This window comes from Ursus maritimus, unplaced genomic scaffold (assembly GCF_017311325.1).
Source record: "Ursus maritimus isolate PB19 unplaced genomic scaffold, ASM1731132v1 scaffold_25, whole genome shotgun sequence".
In the NCBI taxonomy this organism is placed as follows: Eukaryota; Metazoa; Chordata; class Mammalia; order Carnivora; family Ursidae; genus Ursus; species Ursus maritimus.
The window spans coordinates 5,096,409-5,121,471 of NW_024425008.1; the positions used below are offsets into that span (position 1 = coordinate 5,096,409).

Consider the following 25,063-nt stretch of genomic DNA (forward strand, 5'->3'; position numbering starts at 1 on the left):
CCCCCCCCCCCCCCCTCCTGGTAGAAGTGCGCTTTCCACCTACCAGACCCTGAAAGAAAGTGTCAGGAACCGGTGCAAAATCCGGTTAAGTTCAAGAAGACATTTGGAAGTCCCGGAGGCCAAGCAGTTTGAAGAAGTGTAAGCGATTTTTTTTTCCTTCAAAAGAATATATTTTTAAAGAAACCAGCCAGTTCGCGGCAAGCAACAGCAGATTTTTTTCCTTGCCTCTTTCTCCTATTTTAGATCGACAGATTTTTCTTTCCTTTTTTTCTTCGCTTTTTCTTTTTGCAAACAAAGCAAAAAACAGCATAGAAGAAAGCGCAAAATACAGAAGAAGAGGAGGAGGAAGAGAGGGCAAGAGAGGAAGGGGGGAAAAAAAACAAAACACCAACCCGGGCAGAGGAGGAGGCGCGGCGGCGGCAGCGGCAGCGGCGGCGGCAGCGGCGGCGGCGGCTCGGACCCCCTCCCCCGGCTCCCCCCATCAGTGCAGCTCTCCGGGCGATGCCAGAATAGATGCCGGGGCAATGTCCCGCCGCAAACAGGGCAACCCGCAGCACTTGTCCCAGAGGGAGCTCATCACCCGTAAGTGTCTGCGGCGTGCGCGCCAGGGGCCGGAGGATGGGGCTCCGGGTGCCCGGGGCTGGGTACACAGAGCCGGGCCGAGCGCCGGGGCCGCTCGCGGGCTCGCAGAGGCAGCGGCGGCGGCCCAGAGCATGGTGGGGGGCGGGGGGGGGCATAGGAAAGTTTCTTTGCAGCCCTGGGAGTCGGAGCGCTGCGCAGTCAGACGCGCTTCGGGCTCCAGGGCCTGCGGAGCGGGCTCCGGGCCGGGGAGGGGGCGCGCAGGCTGGAGGAGGTGTGTGTGCACGCGGAGCCCGGCTGGACGCTCGCCCCTCCGAGCGGCGTGTGTGGCGGCGGCGGCGCTGGTGGCGGGGTTTGGAGAGGAGGGGGAGGGGGCTGGGGGAGCGGAGGGGGAGGGGGGAGCCGGGAAGTGGGGAAAAGTTGGCGAGCGCGTGGGTCCGCGCTGACGGCGCTGGCGGAGGAGAGCGGGGTGCGCTCCGGCCTAGGGGAGACGCGGGGCGAGGGGCGGCCGCCGGCTCCGAGTCCCCGGTCGCTGCACCCGGCCGGGCAGAGCGCCGGCCACGCCGGTCTTAGGATTCCGCCGCCGCCTTTCTCTCCCCTCCTCTTGCTATTTGCAAAAGAATCCAGCTGCGCGGCTGTTTGCTGGGCTCATGCCCCCCCTCCCCATTTTCCCACCTCCGTCTGTCTCCTGGGATGATCTTGTCTTCTATCCCCCACTCCAAAAAAAAAAAAAAAAGAAAGAAAAAAAGAAAGGTGGGGGGATTGGGGGCTGGTGAAAAAGCCCCGCCACGGGGAAAAAGAAGGGTTGTCAGCCAGGATTAGGAAGACAGGGATGTGCTTGTAAAATAGGGGGAAAAAATTAAAATGAGAAAAAAAAAAAAAGGAAAGGAAAGGAGAGAGACCTATCAGTCTCTTACCCATCTTTCTATCTCAGTATCTTTCATCTTCCTTCTCTAAATAAACAAGGCAGATCGGCGTGGAAATCCACCGGCTGAAATCGTGTGGATTTCAAGCAAGTGGCCGGGCAGGCAAAGTCAGGCAGCGGGGCAGGGACTCAGCAGCTTCCAGTGCCCCAGTTGGGTTTATTTAGAAAAGGGAAAAAGCGAGCGCGAGCGGGCCAGGTACGGTGTTTGCAGGGGAGCTCGCCCCGAGTACCCGCACAGTTGCACGGGAAGGTCGGCTCGCCGCGCTCCTTGCCCGGCGCAGCCCGCGGGGCCGCTGCTTCGCGGCGCGCGAACATCTCCCCGTGGTCCTTTCTCTCGCGGTGCCTAGGTCGCCGTTGCTTTTTTATTATTTTTTAATTGCAATAGAAATAAAACATCCTCTGGGTGCCATCGAGACCGTGGGCCGGTTGTGTTCCTGCAATCCTCCGAGCACCTCGTCGGGCTGGGGCCGGGCAGCCCGCGCGGAGCTGGAGAGGGCTGCGCGCCCAGCCGCAGCCGAGGACTGGCTGCGGGGCGGCCGAGAGCCGAATATTTATGTTATATTTTAAAAAATTTAAATAAATAAATAAATATATAAAGGGGCTCTCCCCTCCCCTGAACACCCAGCATAGGAGCCATCTGCTCGGAGCATTTGCTGCTGCCACCTCTCCTTTGTTACAGGAGATACATTAGTAAGAATTTGTGGATTTATTATTGTTTTTTGGGGAAGGGAATAGATTTTAAAGTGGGGTTCGCCTTGGGAGAGGGATGCGTTTTTGGAGGGAGGAAGGAGAACGTCTCTTTTATTTTTCACCATTGTAACATCAAAGAAGACTCACTGGTTGCATTTTAAACAAAATGTTTTACAACCAGATTTGAGCCTGGTTTGATCAAGGTCCTTTTGGCCAGTTGACATTTTGTCCTTTACCAAGCCAAAGCCATGGCTTATCCCTCCGCACCCCCACCCCTTTTAGGTGGTGTCCTGGTTTGTTACAATGTCTATATTTGCAAAGGTTAATTTCTCTAGGAGGCAATTTGCCCCTCATAGCCTCTGTATAATTGCCAGGGTTGTTTTTGAGGAGGGGGAAGTTGGGGGGGTTGGGGAAGGAGGGAGTTGTCTGGGCTGCATTGCCAAGCTGGAAGCAGCGAAAGGAGCCAGGAGTGTTTGCAGTTGTGTGTTTGGGGGGGAAGAAGCAGGTAGGTTTGCTTTGCTTTTGCTCTCTCCCCCTCTGGCATTCCTGGGACATCAGGAGAAAGCCCTGGCCAGAAGGACTGGTGGCAGCTGGTCGTGGGGGACAAGGCATGCCTGGCGCAACATCCTTCCATCCTTCATTTGTTCCCCCTCTTTCTCAGCCTTGCTCGGAATGGTGCTGGGGAAAAGCCGCTGCCACTGGAGCAGGGAGGGAGGGAGAAGAGAGAGGCAAAGGAGAAGAGGTGAGGAGGAGGAGGAGGCAGGGGCAGAGGATATCTCGCCTGCCTTTCAGGGGCACTTGGAGACCAGGGCATGTGCAGGGGGTCAAGCAGGGAGAGTGGTCCAACCAGTTTTCAGACAAGGCTATTTATTATCAAAAAGCAGCTGGCTTCTCTGTCCTGTGTCACCCGGGAGGCAGGAGAGCAGGCAGGGGAATGGCAAGAATTGGATGCAGTTGAGGCTGCATGGCCTGGGGAAGTGCCTCTCCAGAGTGATGCAGGGGTCACGGGTTTAGGGTGCTCTGGAGCCTGGCCAGCAAAACGAGTGGTGTCACAGCCCTGACCCTGGGGTTCACATTTTAGATTTTAAATGTGAAAGAAACTACCCAGAATGTGATGCAGCTTCGGTGGGGTGGCAGCCCCTGGCTCTTAGAGACAGTGTAACTTAGGGTGACTGCTGGTCTGGGAGACATGAAGAGCATACAAACAGCAAATAATCTTAGGGTGGGGGGCATTGCAGAAGAGCTCTGTAGTGAGCCTTGTTTACTGTACAGACAGGGCCGGAGAGAAGAGAAGTCAAGTATAAGACAGGGTGGGAGACAGCTGGGGAAGAAAACCTGGGCTTCTGGTTTGTTTCAAAATGTTTGACCCAGATGGATATGGCTTTTAGAACCGGAGGACGACAGACACAGCTATTAATAAAAACAAACACAACACAACAGTGACAATACTGAGGAGGGAGGAAGAGGGGCAGTGGCTGATCAGGCAGAGGGAAGGGCTGTGAGCTCGCAGTGCCAGACAAGGAGAGTAGGGGAAATGAAATGAAGTCCAGTCCACGAAGGAGTTCTGAGGCTTTCCGAAGAAAATAAGATGTCCCTGGTAAATTATACAACCCTAGCGAAGGTGATTTTTTCCAACAACCTACCAACAGGTTTCCTTGGAAGATCAGTAATTTTCTGTTTGAATTCACAATTTTGCAAAACAACTAGAGACCCAAGGTTTGACACGGAAGTTAGGCTGTGTTAATTTCACGGTTGCCTTTTAAATTGGGCTTTGCTATAGCTGTGTGTTCTGGAGGCGGCTAGGTTCACAATGACCTTAACTCTCTGGGGTATAGTGTATCTCCAGTTGTCCACAATCTTTCAAGATTGGGCCTCTGATAAATTTCATAAGACATGGGCCCCTCTTTTTTGCCGGGGGGGGGTGGTTGTTGGGGGGGAGTGAAGTTTGTCTCCCTTCTGCACAGAAGGGAACCCCATATCATTAGAAGTGTGATATAAGTCAGCTGCTCTGATTCCACGGGAGAATAAAAATGTGTTCATCAAAGGTGTTATGCCAGGCTGATTTTATTCATTTGTAATTCACACCTGAGAGAAAACAGCCGTGAGCGTATTTTAACAACCTTTAATATTTTTAAAGGGTATTCTTTCCCTCCCTGAATATTATGTACATATGCATATTTCTTTGAGGGTGGGAGCTTGCTATCTCCCTGTGCTTTGGCCTTGGCGATTTTTGTGTGGCTTTCAGAATATTCCGTACAAGAAAACGAGTCATTTCTCAAGTGCTAGAGTGAATGCAGTTGCTTTGGGGAAGCCGGCCTTAGGAACGTGGAGGAAGGCTGAGGTCAGATGGCTGGGGGTGGCGCTTTGCTGACCACGGTGCAGGACTCCACAGGTCTCACTGACCGAAGAGAAAGGCCAGCTTTGGGTGCATCTGACAGTAATTAGCGGTATGTCTCAGGTGAGATGGAAGCACGCGGAACAGTTCGTTTACAGATATCAGCTTCCGACTATGGAGAGCACGAGTTTCTAGCTCCTTATCAGTCTCGAGCTCTTGGCGCTGTCTTTTAGCTTAGAACACGTCTTGCACCAGGCCTTCCCTTTTTCCTTTTCATCTCCTTCCTTGATCGCTTTGCATTCTCTGTTGCTTGTTGTGATAAAATACTTTCCAAAATAAACTTTCAGTTGAATTGGCTTTTGGTTGATGGCAAGCCTGAAACGCCGAGCCGCGCCTGGTGCCACTTGGCAGCTAGGGGGAGCTCGGTGCCCGTGTCATGGCTTGGCGCCTTCGCTACAATGGGCCAGGAACGGGCTTCCATCAGCCGCCCAGGCAGTTTGCCTTGCTGCAAAATGTCTTAAGTGTGAAGTTGTAATATTGATTTTCCTGCAGAGATTCGAGCAGGACAAAATGAGAATATAAGTTTGAGAAATCTATTTTCAAGCTATTGGCATTGATTTACAAGCCCTCACTAGGCAGATGGGGGCATTTTTCTTTCTTTTTTTTTTTCCCGCTTCTTTTCCTGTTTTTTAAACAATTAAAATGGTTAGTTTTGAATGGGTGTGTTTTCCCCTATGAGTCTGTGGTCTTGACTTTCTGAAAATTCCATTAGGCTGTTAAGGCATTCATGATGGAATGAGGGGGTCTGGGAAGAGCATACATCATTTTGTCCATTTCTGTGTTGCATGTCACAGACCCAGGGAACGGTCGAGAATCGCTGCTTTTGGGAGTCATGCTCCTAAAACAGTTTGATGAATGGAAATCCTTTTAGCTCAGGTTTTATAACACTTGGATTCTCAATTCCATTTATTAGGTAATGTTCCCACTGTACTAAGGGAAATAGCACCATTCCCCAAAGATATCAAATGCCAACTCAAATAACGTGTAAAACTTTGTTTGGAAGGAGTATAGGCTTGCTAGACCCAGCGTTGCTAATACCTTTCACCCCAAACAGTGCCCTTAATGGATGGCTTTTAATGAGACTCTTTCTGTCCTAAACGTGTAATTTAGTGCTGGGGAATATGTGTGCTTTTGATCATGGGATTTCTGGATCTATAATGTCTTCTCCAAGTTCAAGAAATCTGCAGACAGCACAGTTAACCTCGAGTCTTATGCTTGAGTTCAGTATATGGGCAGAAGAGGTTGCCCTGAGACAGGAAAGAGTGCTTTATTCTAACCTGAAAGAGAAATAAATTAGGTCAGACAAAAGCCTAGTGCTGTCATCAGCTGAGAAAGAGCCTTCACTCTCCAGTACCGAGGGCCAGCAATTTAGCTGATGATTTCTCTACTTCATTTAATGTTTGAATCGAGCCAGTTGTAAGCATATCGCGGCAGCGAGCTCATTTGACAACTCAAGAGATGAAGTGGCATAGGCACCTCGCAGCCTTGGGCTGGGCAGTGGCCTTTGGCCTGTAGAAAACCGTTAAAAAAAAATTCACTTTAGAAATCCCCAATCCTTTGCCTTGGAACTTGGGAGAGTCTCACAAGCTGTAACTAAACACAGACCGCAGCTATGACGATGCTTGACAAAAACAGTACATGTGGGGAGGGTAGAGATGGGGTTCTTGACCTCTGAAGGCTGCCTCCTGCCTCTCCTGTGGCTTCAGGAAGGCCCCTCTGGCTGCTGACTGTTAGGGCCGACCTTTAGCTGAAGCGCTCCAAGGACCTGGGACTGCAGGTGTAATGCTGGGGTCACATGTGGGAGGACAAGGAAAAATCAACGCTCTCTGGAGACTGCACCCAGCACCACCCGGTCAAGTGACTGATGCCGGGGACCATCCCTCTCCGAAGGTGGTGATAGCTGTAGGCACAGGGACAGATTTTTTAACGGGGAGAGGGCGCAAAAGAGAAGCGGGCATGAATGTCTGTCATCGAGCTGCTCTGAGTATGGCTTTGTCACTGCTTTATTTACACCCACGACCGGGACTGGGGTCCTCGGTATTCTGCCCCCTCCACCCCCAGCCCGCTCCCTACTCCCTGTGTAGTCTTTCTTCTTTCCCAGGGAGCCAGATGCCCGTGAGAGCTGCTCATGTTCTGGACCCTGTTTCTCTACCCCTCCCCAAGAAAAGCCGTTTGTTGACTGCCCCTCTTGAGCAGTAGTCCCCCCGAGGTGTGGATACAAAGTGCCAATAGCAGGCTATTTGGAGACCCTTGAAAGCAGAGGGACACACTTCTTCACACTTCTCACATCTTCTGCACGAGCCAGTGGGGTGGGGGCGGGCAGGGAGAGGGGAACAGCATCGTTTTTACTGGCAAGAGTGACACCAGATCCAGGTTTGATTAATGGTGCTACATTCACCGGGACTTTTTGTCCGGCATTTTGACATATGCAAGTCTTTTGTGTATTTGCTGAAATTCAAGAAATTCATTCTTTATTTCTTTTTCCACGAGAGCTGATAATCTGCTTGGTGTTGAATTAGCCAGTCTGAGCTATTTTAACTATAATGAAATCCCAGACCACACAAAATTAAGTAACTTCAAAGTAAAAAAAAAAACACAAAAAACAAAAAACAAGCCTCTGTTGTACACAACTTTTTTTACGACCCCCCTTCCGCTGAAATAGAAATCCATCCGCGGATGTCCTGATGAGTTCTCTCCTACCACGACGTGCAGAAAGGACTCAAGAAAGTTGAATGCCAATGTTACTGTGATTAACGTGTGCTTCGGAAATGGATGTGCTGCTAGGATTTTTTCTTTCTTTCTTTCTTTCTTTCTTTCTTTCTTTCTTTCTTTCTTTCTTTCTTTCTTTTTTAATGGGGTCATGTTTAAATTTCTCCCTTGGACATGAGCTATTGAAATGGCTTGTGTCCTTGCTGTTTCGTTGTCAGCCTCAGAGGATGTCCTCCAGCAAAAGGCTTGCAGTCCGGTGTCCTGTATAGAGGGTCTTTTTTTTCTTCCGCTTAGCACCTTTGAAAAAAGCACAGCATTAAATAAAACAAATCTCTTCATTTGGCCTCAAAGAGTGCTTTTAGATCCCGTCATTATGAGCCCTGTTGTGGCTCGGAAGATTTAAGGCATTTGCAGCTTTGTGGACTCTTCTGAATGTGCTTGGAAGGATGTCTATGGTGGTAAATCTTTTTTTTTCCCTTTAAAGCAACTATTTTATTTATCAAAACATAGGTCACTCCATTCTTTGGTTTTGTGGACTTGGCTTTTTATTAGTAACTTCTTAGGAAGGGACAGGATCTGTGAATGCACCTGAACGCTGTTTTCCTTATTCATTTGGCCTTTTTTTCTGCTCTCGAATGTGTGAGATCAGGCCCCCTGAGCTCGGTTTTTGGACTTGATGTGGTGTGGGGAAGGGAAGGTTGGACAGTCCATAGCTCGAGTATTTTTCAAGGAGCTGTTTTTAATATGCCAAAGTGTTCTGAAACCAGGGTGGGGTGTATAGGGCAACGTGTATATATGGGGGGTCTTTCTCCCACTGTCAGACTTTCCCCTCCAGAGTCTGCCACTGGGCTACGTGATTGAGGTTCTTCCTGTACCCCACACCACCTCCCAGGGATNAGGAATGCCTGCCTTCCTGGAATGCTGGCCAGGCTCTGGCCTTCCCCGGCAGGCCCCCTCAGCCAGACCCAGGGTCATTTCCATCGGTGGCCGACAAGGTCCTGTACCCACAGCCTTCTCCCTGCCTTCCATCCAGGGGCCAGAAATCTCAACAATCTCATTTGAGGCTCATGTGGTGGTTGGCATGGAGCAGACAGGGCCTCGTGGGGGGGTGGCCCCGGCATGCACCCTTCCTCCTAGCTGATCTGAGGGTGGTAGGGAGGAGGCCTTTGGAGGGTGTCAGGGAGTTGTGGGGCTGGGGCCAGCAGCTCTGAGACGCCTGGCCCCGCTGCACTGCTCAGCCGTCCTCCTGAGAGGGCAGGTGGTCCGGGGAGGGGATTCATCTGTACAGCAGGGCCTGCTTCCACCGGCCAGGCTGTGTCCTCCCAGGGCCAGTGGCGGCCCTAGGCCTTGCTGGCTGCAGGAATTTGGTGGCCAAACGCGGCTGGGTCCCGGACAGTGGCTCCCACCCTCAGATGTGTTCTAACCCCTCCTGGCCCTCTGAGGACATTCCTCCTAAGGCATGCCTGACTGGGCTGCTGGGCTGCTCTTATCTCTGCCGCCTCTGCCGGGCACTTCATTATTCCCGATGTTCGGAGAACTTCATAAAACCTCTTGTCGTGCCTTTAAGCGTCATCTAGTCATAGATTATTTTCTCCACCAAGAATTGATTCCTTCTCTCTCCCATCCACCCATCTCCCTCCTCCCCTCCCCATGGTTGTTATTTTCTCTTGGATCCAATAAATTAAAAATTGACGGCAGCTCAGAAAGTGTTGTGCTCCGTCGAGTGTGCGTGTTGATGGTGGTTCAGTGTCGCCTGGAGTCGCAGCCCCTCCCGGAATGTTCGCGGGGAGGAGAATGAAAAGATCCCTTCGCAGATTATTGGTGAGCATGGGCTTGCTGGCAAAGGCTCCGTCTTCGTAGGAAGCAGGTGTAAAGTCTCCAGTCGGATGCAGAGCTCTGGCGGAGGGATGCTGAGCGTTTCTTGTAAACATGCGTACACATCATGATGGCGGCTGTGACGTTGGTGGCACACGATTTTTAGAGCCTGGCACCCCTCCCCCCACATCCTTCTCCTACCCACGCCCCCATCACTGAAACAATAATTCTTCCTATGTTTCTCCTGGACTGTGGCTTAGCCGTTAGAGATTTGGATTTGAATCAGTGCAGGGTAAGGGGGACATGGGCCCGGTGCTGTGTGTGCAGCAGGGCACACACACTGTGCTCTGGGGACAGCAGGCGGTCGGCCCCTTGGCTGGAATTCCCCGAAGGGCAGGTGCAGAGGCAGTTGTTACAGATGGACCAGGGCGGGTGGGGCCCTTGGAGCCCCGCGTGTGGGGGAAATCACTGGCCAGGTAAGGCCATGCTAAGCCTTTGCAGCTGCCGGGGGCCTGTTGGCTGCTTGGCTGGGTCGGTGTTAATGATGTCTTTCCATTTCTGTCTTCTGCCCCAAATTCCTTGCTGGCCGAGCTCAGGCATGGGGGAGTTTGTCTTAGGATCAAGTGCTTCCCCATCTACTTAACGACAAATATCCGTTATTATTTGTGAACCCTGATTTCATTGCTTCTAAATGCGTTTATCAGCTGGGAGGAGGCGTAGCCTTGTAAATAAAATGTGGTTTTGTTGTAAAGAAAATTAACTCTGTGTGTGTGTGTATGTGTGTGAGAGAATATATATTTGTCCATGAGCTTTGGGATTTCATATTTCAGAACCCACCCCAACATGATATCATACATTTGAACAAGCCGCCTGGTGCATCCATTCATTTTTCCTCTTAATGAGTCAAACATTTTAGCAATCCCTGTACTTTATTCGGCTCATAATAGCGAGAGCGGCAATATTTTCCAGAGCCGCCTGACACTTGGGGAGCCTTTCACGAAAGCAGAAATCATCTCAGAGGAAAGACCTCATCTTTGCCTTCTTTATTTAAGGCCTGAGTTTGCCGGACAAGACAGCCTGAGGGGCTGGTTTGTTGGGCCTGGGAATTAAAAAAGCTGTTTTTGTTATGTGTATTTTCTCTTCCCTGGTGCTTTCTTATCTCTGGGTGGCAGTTTGGGCCGCTCTGGCTCTCCCAAGCTGGGCCTGGTTCTCTGAGCTGTGTGGGGCCGTGAGGCCCCGGGTGCCCACAGGACAAGAAAAAGAGGGTACCGGGAGGGCCAGACACAGCCTACTTTGCCCTTCTCCGAGCTGGGCCAAGTGGCTCTTTCTCCTTTTATTTCTTCCATTATCGATAGAGTTCTAAGAAGGGCCGTGCACACGCACATGCGTGCGCGCGCGCGCGCGCACACACACACACACACACACACACACACACCCCACACACCCAGCTCAGTATCCGCCTGCGAGCGGAAATGAAACCACAGCCTGTCTTTGGGGGTGTCTCCGAAGGCTGTGAGCACCAGCCTCTGGGCTCAGCAAGCTGTCTGGGTCTACCCGCTGTGACCCAAAACTTGACAGTTGAGGGGTTCATGCTGCCTCTGCTGCCTGAACTTTGGGGGTGGCGTTGCCACCTTCCTGGGAAGTATCTCACTCAGCAGATGAAGCCCAGAGCCCCACGCCCCCCCAGGGGGGAGAGAGGAAACCCCATTCTTGGAGTAGGGTGAACACCCGCTGTCATCTTGAGTTTTACTTTCAACACTGACAGTGGGAGGGAAGATTTGTTTGTTTCTTTTGCCCCTGGACTCCCTTGGAGGCAGCGAGCTGGGTCCTGGGTCTTGGGTCCAGGAGGTGGGGTTCAGAGCTGTCTGTGGGATGGGGGCAGGGCCTGGCCGCCCAGGGGGGCTTGGCTGCCAGGGGGCCTTGGCTGCCAGGGGGCCCGAGGCAGGAATCAACTGCAGCACAGCGAACAGTTTCGAGTACTTTCAGACTCAGTGACAGGGACTCACAGGGCCTGGGAGGAAAGTGAAAAGGCAGAGAGAGCCCAAATAAAGGAAAGAATACCAGATGTTACCAAAAAAAATAAATAAAAAGGAGAAAAAGGAAAAAAAAGTGCTGGTACCAAGTCCTCAGCAAAAGACGGAAGGCAGAGAGGCAAGAACGCCTGCGAACAGGTTTACGTGACCTTTGCTAATTTTTTTTTAAAGTAGTCTCTGTTTCTTTTGAATGAGAAGGACGGATTGAAACTATGTAGCTTAAAGCCTCCTAGCAGGGAGAAGGTATGCGTGCTTCCTAGAACTCCTCCCGGGAGAGCAGACAGGCAGGGCTGAAAAAGTTAATGAAAAGCAAAACAAAACAAGGACAAGAAAGATGAAATTATTAAGCGGAAGGAAGCACCTCCCCGTCCTCAGAAAGGATTGTCACGCTGAAAGTGTGGCCGCTTTGGTGACGCAGCAGAGCGCCAGGCCTGCTGGCAAGTGGTAGGTCAGACGGGACCAGGTACTGCCGAGCTGCCCCTGCTCCTTCTGAGTTCTCTGTTTCATTTTGTCCTTTTTTGCTTTTCAGCTCATTTCCTTTGTGCCTCTCTCCTTTTTTTTTTTTTAACAAAACAATATTTTGACATCCTCCTCCCATTTATTAGAGTTCCCTCTCTAGAAATGGCGCACAATACATCCTTATATTTCTAAAGAACTGTTTTCACAGCCCTCTCCTTTGGCTCTGAAATTATGTATATGTAATTGGTAATTAAAGGTGCAAGCTTTTCAATATAAACAGTATTGCTCAATGTTAGATCATTAAAGGGAAAAGAAGCACCGAATAATTACCTTTTCCATTCTGACAAACCGTTCACAGGAATCTGGTCCCCCTACAACCACTGTTCGGCATGAGGGTTATGATTACATTTCAACCATACCAAAGCATCTTTTCATAAAATAAATTGGTAAATTAATTATGTAGCATTGTCTTCCAACTCCTTTTTAAGTAAATTCCCGATTTCTTTTTTAAAGTGTAATTAATGGTTCCCAGGGCCAGCTCGGTGCAAACTGTTTCTCTTACCTTATAGGTTTGTGTGTGTGTGTGTGTGTGTGTGTGTGTGTGTTAGAGGTATAGAGACAACAGATTGAGGATTTTATCATCTTCAGGGTATTTTTGTACTGATATGGGTCTCATGCATGTCCAAATGTAATTCATGGAGGACTCTGTCTGCTTGTCTCTAACCACAGGCAGGATCTCAAATGCTAACTTTCCTTCCCAGCCATACCTATGCATCGACCTGTTCACATGTGGCTCCTACGTGTTGCCTGTCCTACACTGTCCGTCCTAGATTCAGCATCACACATGGACTCCCGGGCCTGAAGAAGCTGTGTTCAGAAAATACAGAACAGAGATTTATACGTAGGATGGAAGATGCCACAGAATTTTTTCCTTAAATTATCTGTTCTTTGGCTCTGGCCCGTCAGTAACTTCACTGCCCCGGAATGTGTTTTCCCTCCCTTCCATCCCTTCTCTCCGTTCCTCTGTGGTTTTCATTGTATCTTACTAAATATCGTATAACTTAAAATTTACCTGCCTCCTCTGGTGTCAGACCTCTGGCTGCACCTTGGCTTTTCCCAAGACCCCGACACTTGCGCCGTCTCCACCACCAAGTTGTTTGCTCTTGAAAAATTCCAGCCCACGTTTGCTGAGAGCCCGAGGGGATGTGCAACCTCACTGTCCACTCCTCTTGTTTATGACACTTTTGGCTGCTGAGTCCTCCTGTTCTCCCCCTGGGGGTTGCTGCCATTTGAGGCATTTACTGGCTTCAAAATATCTGGGTCCCATGTCCCCTCCAAAAAAAAAAAAAAAAAAAAGAAGGAAGTATATCGGCTGCTAGAGAAATATGAAAATGTACAGCCCATTGAAAGTGTGGTTTGTCGTCTGCCAAGAAATGCTTTTGGAGTCTGAAGAGGTTTTCTCTTTCTTTTTTTTCTTATTTTTCTTTTCTTTTTCTGGGAGTGAAAATAAAACCAACAAACAAAAAGGACAGTGGGGAGCTGATGAGTGCCGGGAAACCTACAGAGTGCTGGCAGTCTGACCAGGAGTGGGGTGGCTGACAGCAGAGCCGCTCTCTCTCAGCGAGCGGACTTTCAGCGTCTCTTCCCCTGCACTGCTGTCGTTGTTGCTTTTTTCTTCATATTTCTTTTCGAATCGACACTCACTTGTTGCTTTCTGAGCCTGTGGGCTGCTGTCTCTCCTAAGGACTGGCTGCCTGACGCCCGTCTGGGGCTCTGCTTTCTCGTCTGGTGTGCAGCCAGGTCTGAGGCAGAGGAACGCGAGCAGGGCTCCCATGAATGGGGAGGACATGAATGAACCGTGGAAGGGAGGGGGCAGTGGATCGAGCCCAAGCAGGGTGAACCGGCTCTGGCGTGCGGTTCTCAGCCTTGGCTGCCCACTGGAATCACCTGGGGAGTCTTAAAAACAAAAAGACAATCTGATGTTTGGATCTTGCTGTAATTGGTCTGGGGTGCCGCCTGGGCACGGGGGGTTCAGAGCTCCCCAGGTGCTTCTCAGATGATGTAAAGTGGGAGAGACACGTCTCTAGCTTGAAGTATGGGGCCCATGACACTGAGCCTCATGTGAAAGCAGGATGGGTGTTAGGTGCACATGGATGTGTTTACAGGCTATGTTGGGGGGGAATCAACAGCAAATATGACAAAGGCGTAAGTGTAGCATCAGTTAAGCAACCACCTCTCCGGGCTGCGACGTTGTTCCCGGAGCCTCAGTTTGCCCATCTGTGGCCTCTGGAGTCATGCGGGGACTCAGTGACCTCTAGTATCTTGCAGCGGAGGGGCCCCCTCTCGGTGGGGAAGGGTTGGAATGGCCGGTGGGTGCCCGTGATTGCCTAAGCCCATCTCTGTCTTCTCTGCCCCCTTCTCCTCTCTCTCTCCAGCAGAGGCTGACCATGTGGAGGCCGCCATCCTCGAAGAAGACGAGGGTCTGGAGATAGAGGAGCCCAGCAGCCTGGGGCTGATGGTGGGTGGCCCCGACCCTGACCTGCTCACCTGTGGACAGTGTCAGATGAACTTCCCCCTGGGGGACATCCTGGTTTTTATAGAGCACAAGAAGAAGCAGTGTGGTGGCAGCCTGGGTGCTTGCTATGACAAAGGCCTGGACAAGGGCAGCCCGCCGCCCTCCTCGCGCTCCGAGCTCAGGAAAGTGTCCGAGCCGGTGGAGATCGGGATCCAGGTCACTCCCGATGAAGATGACCACCTGCTCTCGCCCACGAAAGGCATCTGCCCCAAGCAGGAGAACATTGCAGGTATGGAATGTTACACCGGCCAGGCCGCCGCTGAGGCCACCTCCCAGGTCCCATGCCTGCCTGCCCCCTTGTTGTGCTGGGTGTCGGTGCTGGGAGGGTCTGGGGGCTACCGGGATAGGACCACCCGCCAGGGCTCGCCCTTTCCGAGGGGCCACTATCTGGGTGACCCTCAGGACGAGACAGGCCTGGGGCTCAGAGAGGCACAGCTGACCGTTGGTTGCTTTGGTTTTGGCAGTGAGACTCTGTTGTAGGGCCTAATCCATAGATGGCCGGGAGTACAGATCGGAAATTTGAAAGGCTAGATGGCCCTCGGTTTGCTGGTTACTTGGCTTAGGCTCTGGCTGTGCAGCCAGGCGGTCTTGGGTTGGAATCTGTTCTTCACAACATGGACAAGTCAGTTTTTCCATCTGTGAAATGGAGCTAACGAGACCTATCTCCATAGGGTTGTGGTGAGGTCTAGTGAGACATGGCCTGTGGGCAGGGCCTGGTAGGCACTTAGGAATGGGAGCACTCATTTTCTCCTCTTCTGCTCTCTGGCCTCCGTTTCCCATCTGTAAAAAGACGTGCCCTGATCTCAGAGGCCCCTTCTGATATTGCCTGATCCTTCTGGCGGGTCTAGGGAAGGGCTTGCGGGAACTTGCTGGAACACCGCGCCCTTTTCAGGAGGTTGGACATGCCTTTTGGCACGCCCACTCAGCTGACCACCTGGACAGCTGACTTTTACCACCTGAAGAACAGGTGTTGGGGTTGTGTCCTCCGGCCACAGGGAGTCGGCGCCATGTCCCACTGGGCCGTGGCCATGGCATGCCAGAGCCTCCTCCACGGGGCCTGTGCTCTGTGCAAGCTACAGTGTTTGCTTCTGGTCCCAGTTCTGAGCCTGGGAGGCCCCGCAAAGGAAGAGGGCCGTGGCAGCCGGTGTTCCTGCGGCAAGACGGCACCGGCGCGCGTGTTGATGAGGGTTCGCATTCTGCTGGACCAGCTGCCTCATGGGGCCAGGCCTCAGTTTCCTGATCTGTCAACAGGGAGTGAGAATCCTGGCAGGCCTGGGGGAGGATCGAAGGAGCAGGGGCTCCGTAAGTGCCGCGCTGGTGGAACTCTCCTCTCAGGGGTCCCCTCTGGTGCTGCACTGTGCAAGTAGGTGTCCGCTGTGTTTTGGGTGTGGAAGCTAGTGGGGGTGCTGGAGGGACTGAGGCTCTGGGTGCTCCTCCTTGGGGGGTGAGCCTGGTGTAGCCCAAGGCACCTGCTCCCACGGGTAAGATGGAGCAGAGGGCCCTATCACCCAGAAGGCAGGCAGGGTAATGCCGCAAGCCACATGGCAACTCTGAGACCTCGGGCCTCAATTTTCCCATCTGTGAAATGGGATTAAGGAGATCTCCGTTGGGAAGAGACTGCGGTGGGATGCAGACTCCTGCTGGCACGTGCTAGGTGCTGGGGGGACCCCCTCGAATCATACTGGCCTGTGGGCCTTGCCTTCCGGTGGCTGAGCTAGAGCAACGTCTCTCACGCTCTCAAGTCGCCAAGGGCTTTGAGAAAAATGTCCAGCATGTTCGGGGCCATGGTCATGTAAACCACGGCTTCTCAGAGTGCCCTGCTGATGTGAGTGATGGCTGCCTTCGTTAGGGCTGGGGCCTCCTGTCCAGAAAAGTGCCGGGTCCCTTTCGTTGATGTTGTTGGGGTCCCCATGCCTTTCTTTTCTTTGACACTGGAGGAACAGTTTTTCTCCAGTAGAATAAACACCCGGCGTCAGTGACCACAGACCTTGCCCACGAGACTCTGGGCCCTACTTATATTTCCATGGAAAAGCATTCTGCTTTCACCAAAAACCATCCGAATCCTCATTTCACGATGAAGGTATTTCCCAGCGAGAGGCTGCCGATCGTTGTGGGTAGGTTTGTTTAAGAAAGCGATGTGATTTCATAAAAGGCGAAGTTAATCTGCAAGGCGGCTTTGTCCTTACCACCCCCGCCCCCCACACCCCTTTTCCCAGGTTGTAATACGGCAGCAGCCTACGGTATCCGTATTTTATGTGCGACGGAAGATATTCTTGGCCTTTTCTGTTCAGCGACAGGACGAATGGATTTCTTCATTCTCGGAGAAATATGTAAAATAATCCCTTAGAAGTCTAAAGAGATATGTTTGTTCAAAGCATTTAAAATGTTATTTTAATCAAAGGCACAAAACAGTCTCCATGCTGTGTCAGCTGAAGACGGCCACCCCGTTCTAGCGGCACGTTGTGCCTGCTTGCCAGCCCTCCTTCCCCTTCTTCCCTCCCTGCCTTGGCACCAACTTTTCTTTCTTTCTTTCTTTTTTCCTTATTTAATAAAAAGGAAAGATTAAAGAATAAAACTTCAGTGGCTCAAATGTATAAAGTAATTTAATATGGTGGGAGCATTAATTATTTTAGCTTAATTGAATTCTGAGGACTGCAGTACTTGCATTTTTGTAGACAAGCCCTGTTTATTATTTCTCTGTGTAGATTAACAGTAAAGGAAACACAGATAACTTTCAGTTATTTATTGTAAAATAAATGTGTCAATTCATGTGTAAAGCAAGCTGCTCAAAGATAATTGAGTCTTTATATTTTAAGAGGGGAACTAGGAATCACAGGCGCTTCTCCGCCCGGGCTTCCGGAAATCCGCACAGCTGCTGCCCAGGCCCCTGGCGCTGCTGGCCTCGCCCAGGCCTCTCCTGTTCCTGCTTCCCGGACGTGGTGGGGAGGGATGCTCCAGCCTGTCCGAGCCCCGCTCTTGTCCCCAGGGCTGGTTGCTGGGGAGCGGGTGGCTGTTAACTCTTGGGACTTGGCCTCTGGCTTGGCTGTCCCAAGGGAGATGCCTGTGGTGACCATGATGGTCATGCCTTTCGGGGAACCAACAATCTGAGCGTTGCCCAGACGGGTCCCAGCCCTCCTCACTGTCGGGTGCTGCTAGAGGCGGGGCTGCAGAGATGGGTGGGCAGGGCTGGCCTGTGGAATATGTGGGACCCTTCCACCTCTGAGGCGTCCCCAGGGTGACACCAGAGTTGGAATTCTGTCCGTCATTGGACCAGGGCTGGACCCTGGATCGGCCCTTTCCTTGGGACCCTGGAGTCTGGAGATGGGCATAAAAGGAGTAGTTGATCATTTTTTTCTTTCCTTTATTATTATTTTTTTTAACGATAGAGAAGTAGGAGAGTAGAAGGAGGAATTTTCTGGAGCTTTGTATCCTGGAGGGCATTCGTTCATTCATTCGTTTGTTCATTTAATAAACAAGCACCTACCGCTCTCCCCCCTGGCCTCGAGGTGACAGAACCCCCCAGAGGGAGCATGGTGGGAGGACAGCCATCTGGGCTGCTGCTCTTTCCCCCCTGGGAGACATGGCCCAAGTGTGAGCAGTAGTAGCCCTGCCCTTGATGTGTGCGGTTGAGGCCCGGGGCCCTGTGCTTTTGCCGTGTGCTGTGGGCAGAACAGGGCCATGGTGCCTGTGTCTGAGGCCCATCTGGGGACAGACAGGGGAAGCTGAGCCAAGGCGGGAGCTCTGGACTGGAGGTCTGACTCAGGTCTGCCTATATAGGAATTTTTTACCTTTGCTAAGCCCCCTTCTCACTGCATTCTCCCACTTCTGGCAGAGCTGGGGGAGATGGGAGTAGCCAAGCTTAGTGTTTGTGTGGGGGGGAGGTGAGATGGGTTTGCAAAGAACAGCAGTCTCTGAGCCATTATGTGGGATGGGTGTCTTGAGGAGGGGTGGGGAGAAGGGGCTGGTGGTGTTTGGGGATTGATGCCCGCGCCAGGGAGGCTGCGTGCTGCCACGTGGGAAGGGACCCAGTGCACTTCTGAGCCCTACCATGCCACCTGCCAGCCTTGGGCCATGTGACCCGACCTCCTGAGCGGCAGTGTCCTCGTACGGGGAATGCACCTAACAGTAACTGTGGTGTTTAAATGATGCGTGCCGGCCTGGAGCACGGGCTGCCCGCTGCAGAGATGAGCACCGTCGTCCCTTCTGGTGCTGTTTCCCCAGCTTCGTCATTTCCCGCTGGGAGCGTAGCTAGCGTAGCTCTTCCAGTAACCGGCGGAGAAAGTTCCATTGGCTTCAGAGAACTCCACCATCAGAAACGACGACAGAACAACTGTCGGGTGCCCCCCTGCCCCAGCCATCTTTGGTCATGTTGTTACTGTCCTATGGTGGCCGGTCTGAGGGTGGGTCCCTCTGGGGAGGAGCCTGGGGAAATCAAAGGAGCATGGGCTTTTGTGTCGGTCAGTCGGGGTGCAATTCCCGTGCCCGCCTACTTTTCTGGGCCTCAGTTTCCTCATCTGTCCCCACTTGTCAGTCCTATGGCAAAAATGAACAGCGATGAGACCCAGAGAGCACCCATCTAGCCCAGGGTCCGGCTGCAGCCAGATGGCTGAGATGTGGAAGCTTCTTGAAAAGCTTTTAAGAGAGTGTGGACCCCGCTTGGCAGCACGAGGTGTTGGCTTCTCGGTCAGAGTCTTGAGAACTTACCTCGGATGTCTCTCTCAGCCATTTCCACCGATTCCTCCTTAGAATCCCCATTTTATAGCCACTGGAGGGAAGGCTCTTGATCACAGGTAATTCGTTTTCGCGTGTTATCACCCCTTCCATAACCAAATGAAGCTATAACCGGAGGAGTGAGCCATCAGCTGTCAGTCATACGTTTGCCTTTTGCCTTTTTGTCCTCCTTCCTCCCCCCCCAAGCCCCAAATGTCAGATTTCTGGAGAAATGCGGGAGACAGGCAGCGGGTGACAGGAGGTGGCAGATCCCCCTGGGGTGGAAGTGGCAGGCAGTTCCCTGCTGCGATGGCCCCACCCGCTCTGCACGTCTTCGTCTGGAACCTAGGAAGAGTCGGGGTGCGCCTGGAGGCGGGGCGGGGGTGGCCTGAGTAATAGGCAGAGCACAGACAGGGGGTTTGGTTTGGGGTCGCAGTGACCCATCCCTAGGCAAAATATGTTGGAGAAAAGGGCTTCTGATCAGCCGGAGGATTTACATGCTGCTCAGCAAATGTGCATTTCAGACTTTAAAAAATAAATAAAATAAATGTGAAAAAGAGAATATTAGTTTGGCCAGTGGAAGAAACTAAATAACTTGCTTGTGCTGGAAACTGGAGATAAACCCCACTTGCAGGTTGTCTTTAAAAACTTGCATTTGATATATTTAGAGTTGTTATTTTGCCTCCAAATTAAGATTGGTTAAATCCATGTGTGTTGTAGCGTGGATTATCTTTTTTGTATTATTAAATCGTGACAGCTAATTATTAGTTCTGTCTGCACCAAGGAATAGTGGAGTGTCCTGTCTGAGAGACATGGTCCTGGGGCTGGGTGTTGTAGGGCTGACCCCACAGCTGGGGCAGGGCTCGCAGGTGGTGGGGAAGAGGGGGCCTACCTGGTAACCCACATTGTGCTTAGGTGTTTTTCTTGGTTTATCTCATCTTGAAATAGATACCAACCTTGAAACAGATATCTCTAACCCCACTTTGAAATAGATATTTTCTAACCCCACTTTGAGCTAAGGCTCAGAGAGGTTAAGGGACTTGCCCAAGATCACACAGCAAGGTGGAGTCAGACTCTGGTCTGCCTGGCTTCCTCAGATGGCACAGGGAATGGAGGCTTTTAGGGAGGGGTAGTCTAACTCTGCCTGGCTGGCCCAGCCCGTGGGGGCAGGCAATACCTCCAGACCCGGGCCAAGGTGATCTTTGAAGCCGTCTTAGGTATGACCCTGCAGATATGGCCTGGAGCCCTCAGGCCCCCAGAGGCCTTGACCCACAGTCTGTGGGTAGCCTCCCCATAGAGTTGCCAGTGCTTTCTCGTGAAGGTTTTGGAGAGGTGGGTGGTGGGTTAGAAAGCAATAAGACATGAATTCAGATGGATGGATCTGGGCTGGGATTTTGGGTTTGCCAATGACCTGTTGTATGACCTTCAGCCAGTTGTTCACCTTTCCAAGTCCCCATTGCCTGTAGAATGGAGATAATCTTTCTTATCTTTCAGGCTTGTTACAAGGTTTGATTTAGACAACGCATTCCTATATTAGGTCCCTGTGGATCGTTAGCTATTATTAATAATAGAGAACCACTGGAGGAATCCATGTGGGGATTCTGGCCTCCTGGCCTGAGCTGGAAGGATCTCCTTGCTAAGGATCTCTTCCCATTCTTACCTGAGCGTATATAACTGGTTACTGGCGGGGCTGAGTCCATACCCCAATTATCTTGAGTCAGGCGCCCATTTTGCCACACCAGGCTGCCCGGTTCCGTGACTCAAGGCGAGCCGTTTCCCCTGGCAGAGCCCCAGTGTCCTGACCCGTAAGCGGGGGTGAGCAGTCCCTGCCCTGCTGGCCTCCCGGGGAGAGGAGAGACTGAAGGTATGATGTACACTGTACAAACCATCGCACAGTGCCAGCAGCTACCCAGTGCGACTGTAACACTGCATTGTAATGGAAAGTTCTATTGAATTGAAAAGAAGACAAAAAATACTAGTCAGCTACAGGGTAATTTTTAAAAATTTTTTCCTTAGTAGGTTTTCTTTAGGTTTGGAGCCCCTGTTAGCTGTGATTCATAGAGGTGGTTCCATGCTTCCAGAAGCAGTTCAGAAAGGAAGACGGGAAGTTAGGGAAGAGAGTGAGGGAAGGGCACGGGGCTCCCAGGTGGGGGAGATAAACCAACTCTGAGCCTCTGTTATCATTATGATTAGGTTTTTAGTTTGACAGTAAATAGTTAGCAGTCGGCTTAACTTTTTTATTAGGCACTTGACAGCCGGCCTTTTTTTGTGCGTGCTCATTTTCATGCCTGACTAATGCGTAACCACTAGCTATAGAGTCTGTTAGGAGGGAGCCCTGTGTCAGTAAACTATATAAATAGGGCAGCCTGCCGGTCACCCCTGCGCCCTTGGGTTTATCTTTTCACTGAGGAAACAAAAAGATTGAGTTTTCATATTTGGGTTTTTAACTGAGCACATACTTATTAGGACTAACTCTGTACCATTCACTGTTTGAAAGGCTTTGCAGCTATTCATTGATTGAACCCTCCTAACACCTCCATGAGGTAGATTCTGATATTAAGCCCACATTACGAAAGAGGAAACTGAAGCTCAGAGACGTTAAATCACTTGCCCAGGGTCACACAGCTGGTGATTGGGGCCCGGGCTGTGAACTCCAGCAATCATGCTCTTTCCTGTGGCGAGGCAGCGTTGCTGTTGCCGGGGTCGTATTTCATCCTAAGCTCCCATCCACTGGCTCCGCCCCATGAAAGGTGCTAAATCAGTTCTTACTTTCATTTTGTTGATGAGGAAATCAAGAGAGGTTAAGAGCCTCACATACTTACCCTGTGAGTCGGCGGCACAGTTGTGCTGAGACCCTAGGCTCCTGATTTCCAGCCGGTGACCTTCACGGGGAGCCCAGGCCCAGGGCATCCTGTGGCTCTTTAACTGGGGCTGGCACAGGCCGCTTCTGCTCCTGGCCGGGCCACGAATGGTTTCTTCTCTGAGGGTGAAGCGCCATGATGGGACCTGGAGTCTAGTGTGAGCTGAAGGAAGCAGGACGGTGGACCTCCACCTGTCCTACACATCTGTGGATTTAGTATCTTGTTAGGAGCGCACTCCAACCCAGTTGGGTCAGGTGGTCGGAGGCAGCTGGGCCTACTGAATGCAGGGTGGGGAGGGGCAGGCGTGGTGGCCTCTGGCCAAAGACCTGGGGTGCTGTCTAGGCCCTGTGGCTGACAGGCTGTGTGACCTTGAGCAGACCCTCCCCCTCTTTGGGCCCGAGCTTCCTGAGCTGAAATAGGAGAAGGAGCTACCAGTGGTTTCCAACAGCTGCAAGAACCCAGCAGGGGGGGTGGGGGGTAAGCTCCAGCTTCCTACCTAAATCCTCCTCCCACCCAGCGGCCCAACTGACTCCCTCATTTGTTACATCTTGGGTTTAGGAAATAAATGTTCTTTGAAGAAATTGGTGGCTGAAATGAAAACTATCATACTAAAGGATAAACGGTCTCTTTCTGCTTCAAGCCGTGAAGATTCCCCTGGGAAGATTTGGTGCAGAGTTTAGGCTCAGGGCCCCTCCTGTGCCTCTTCCAGGCACTGCCCCTAATGTTGTAGATGTGGTTTGGTATTTTTTGTTGTTGTTGTTAAAGAGGACCTCCCGAATTATATGAACCTCAGCCCGCATGAAATGGAAATGCACTCTGACCCAGGCACTGCTAGGTGGTAACCAGTGACCTAAGGGGGTAGGGGTGTAAGCCTTGCCCAAATTAAGTCCAGGGTGGAGCTCCAGATGGCAGGGTGTGATCAGGACTTAGAGATCCCCCCCCCCCCATCCCTAGCTGGACCCAGGGACCAGGAGGCCTTTCTGGAGAAGGCAAGGCTTCTAGGTTTCATTTTTATTTTTTCAGTGGGTTTCCTTAGAGTCCTCCTCCTGCTGGTCTGCTGGTTTTGATCTGGAGGTGGGGGTGGGAGGATGGGATGGCTCAGGAAGGAGGAGTCTGTGCTGAGGGTGTGGGGATGAGTGTGTGAGGGGGAGGTCTGGCGGGGAGAGGTGTGAGCACTTGATGAGAGATGGGTCTGGGAAAGTGGCTGCCTGCTGCTCCCACTAGCATGAAAACTGGGACCCCAGGCTCTTTGAGGTGGAAGAATATTAACAAAGTGACCTTTTGTGGGAGGTGAGAAGTCAGAACCCCCCATTCCGGGTGTGGAGATGAGAAGGCAGCTATTCAGATGCACTGCTAAGGGCAGGGTGAACCCCCCAGCCCAGGACAGCCAGCTAGTTCTCCAAGCCAAGACAATATTTGTTCAGGGCTGTTGATTCCCGGGGAGGGGGGGGGGAGCTGAGTACCCCAACAGCTTCCTTTGCCTTCAGGCTGCATGTGTGGACACAGCCTTAGATGCAAGCAGATAAAGCCAGACTCCAAGGTGCACAGGTGTGTGTGGGTCAGCGCCCATCCAAGATCAACCCTGTGAACAGAGCCTTGCCACCTGACAGCCCCAGTGCCTGTACTGTGATGAAGCTCCAGTGAGGACATCTGTCCAACCTGGCAGTGTCCAGAATGCCCATTTCTGCTTTCCTGACTTCAGGTACCAAAGGAATCCTTGAAAGTAGTGGAGAAAGCACTGGCGTTGTTTTAAAGATTTTGCTGGTAGAACGTGGCATCTGGGGAGTGTAGTCCCCCCGCTGAGTTTGGGGGTCCTCCCTTGAGGCTGGGGGCCAGGGAATGTCTGTCCTGGGCTCAGTGACTAACAACCATCTAGAGTTCTTTGTTTCCCTTAAAGAGAAACAGGACAAACCTTTGATGACCCCTTCCTACCCCAGCAACGGGCTAAAAGGTTTGAGGTTGGTAGACCCCACAAAACTAAGTTCTCCAAGGAGCCAGAGTGGATTCTTTCCCCCTCCCACCAAGAGTTCAAAGCCAGCCAATTAAGAAACCTAAACAGTGTGGTCTTCTCCTTGCATCATTGACATCACTGGCTTGTAAAACTTTCCCTGCAAAGGAGGAGCCTTTATTCGCTGGGAAAAAGTGGTATGTAATTTTCCTGACCTGGCCTTTGCTTTGGAGGGGAAGGAAAAGAGAGAGGGAACTAACTCATTTCCAGAAACAAACGGGGCCCAAGACAGCAAACAAGTTCCACACTCCAGGGTCCAGGGCTTGCTGTCCGGAGCACGGGGTCCCGAACACCGACAATGGCGTTCTGTGGGGACGCGAGACCACGGGGTCTGCTGAGCGCCTAGGGTCTCCGGTCTGGTCTCCGCGCATTCTAAGACGATGGGGCGGGGGGAGAGACGGACATCAAAATCCTGCCAGCTCTGAGACTGTACTTTTTCTCCCACTCCCATGAAACCGGGCGCCACCTGCCTCACCACTAATGCAATTTCCCGTGTGCCCCGACGGTTGCAACTTGCAAGACTCATCTTGCCCCCTTCCCGGATCTCCTGCGACCCTCCCCCCTTCCCGACCTCCTCCCCTCCCCCCCGACGGTGCCACCCCTAGCAAATCATCCCCTCCCACGTGGGAGGGGGCAGGGGCAGAACTCCTCCTGCCACGCCCGCCGGGGACTTCAGGCTCCGCCCCCGGGGGCTCCAAGGTTGGGGTCCATAAGTCTCCCCTCACTACCAAGCCCAGGCGCATAATGGCCTTTCCCAAGGCGTGTGATGCAGAGCTCAGGAGGGGGCGCGCGGCAGCCCGCACCTCCCGGACCCCGCACGGAAACAGGCGGACACTCTGGCAACTCCGTGATTGCACCGGGGGCCTCCTCTGCGGTCGGTGCCGACCCCCCCACCCCTCCGGCTACGGTCCCGCCGGAGGTTCCCAGGAGCTGCTCCCCGGCCTTTGGGCGCCCCTGGTCCCCTCCAGGCAGCGGGTCTTGCCGACTCGCCCGGGGCCTCTCCAGCCTGCGCCCTGGGGCGCGCGGCCAGGAGACCATCCGCCACGTCTCTCCTGCTTTCCCAACCCAGGCCCGCCGCGCACGTTGATTGTGTCTTCCTGGGGCGGGAGGGCCGAGGGGGCTCCAGGCCCATGCATAATTCGGGGACTTAATGGGCCAGCTGCCCGAGCGGGGCGGTGAGGGGCGGGCGGAGGGAGGCGCAGCTGACCCTGCCCGCGTCTGGCCTCGCCAAAGAGGCGCGCTTCTTTCTTCCTCCGGTGGCAGCTCCCCTCCCCCTCTCGGCCCGGGTTCGAGGGGGGCGGGGA

At 52.4% G+C, this 25,063-nt stretch overlaps 1 protein-coding gene across 4 annotated transcripts in view; it reads left to right on the top strand.

Moving 5' to 3' along the window:
• Positions 1-20: 20 nt before the first annotated feature.
• The window catches only part of BCL11B (BAF chromatin remodeling complex subunit BCL11B), a 97,139-nt gene continuing 72,096 nt past the window's right edge, over positions 21-25,063 (top strand). For 2 of the 4 annotated variants that reach the window (XM_040641447.1, XM_040641449.1), the window contains exons 1-2: positions 21-582; positions 14,041-14,409. In XM_040641447.1, the coding sequence (XP_040497381.1) occupies positions 525-582; positions 14,041-14,409 (427 nt within the window). In that variant the 5' untranslated portion in view covers positions 21-524. The remainder of the gene's footprint in view (positions 583-14,040; positions 14,410-25,063) is intronic. The other 2 variants (XM_040641448.1, XM_040641450.1) reach the window with 1 other exon arrangement.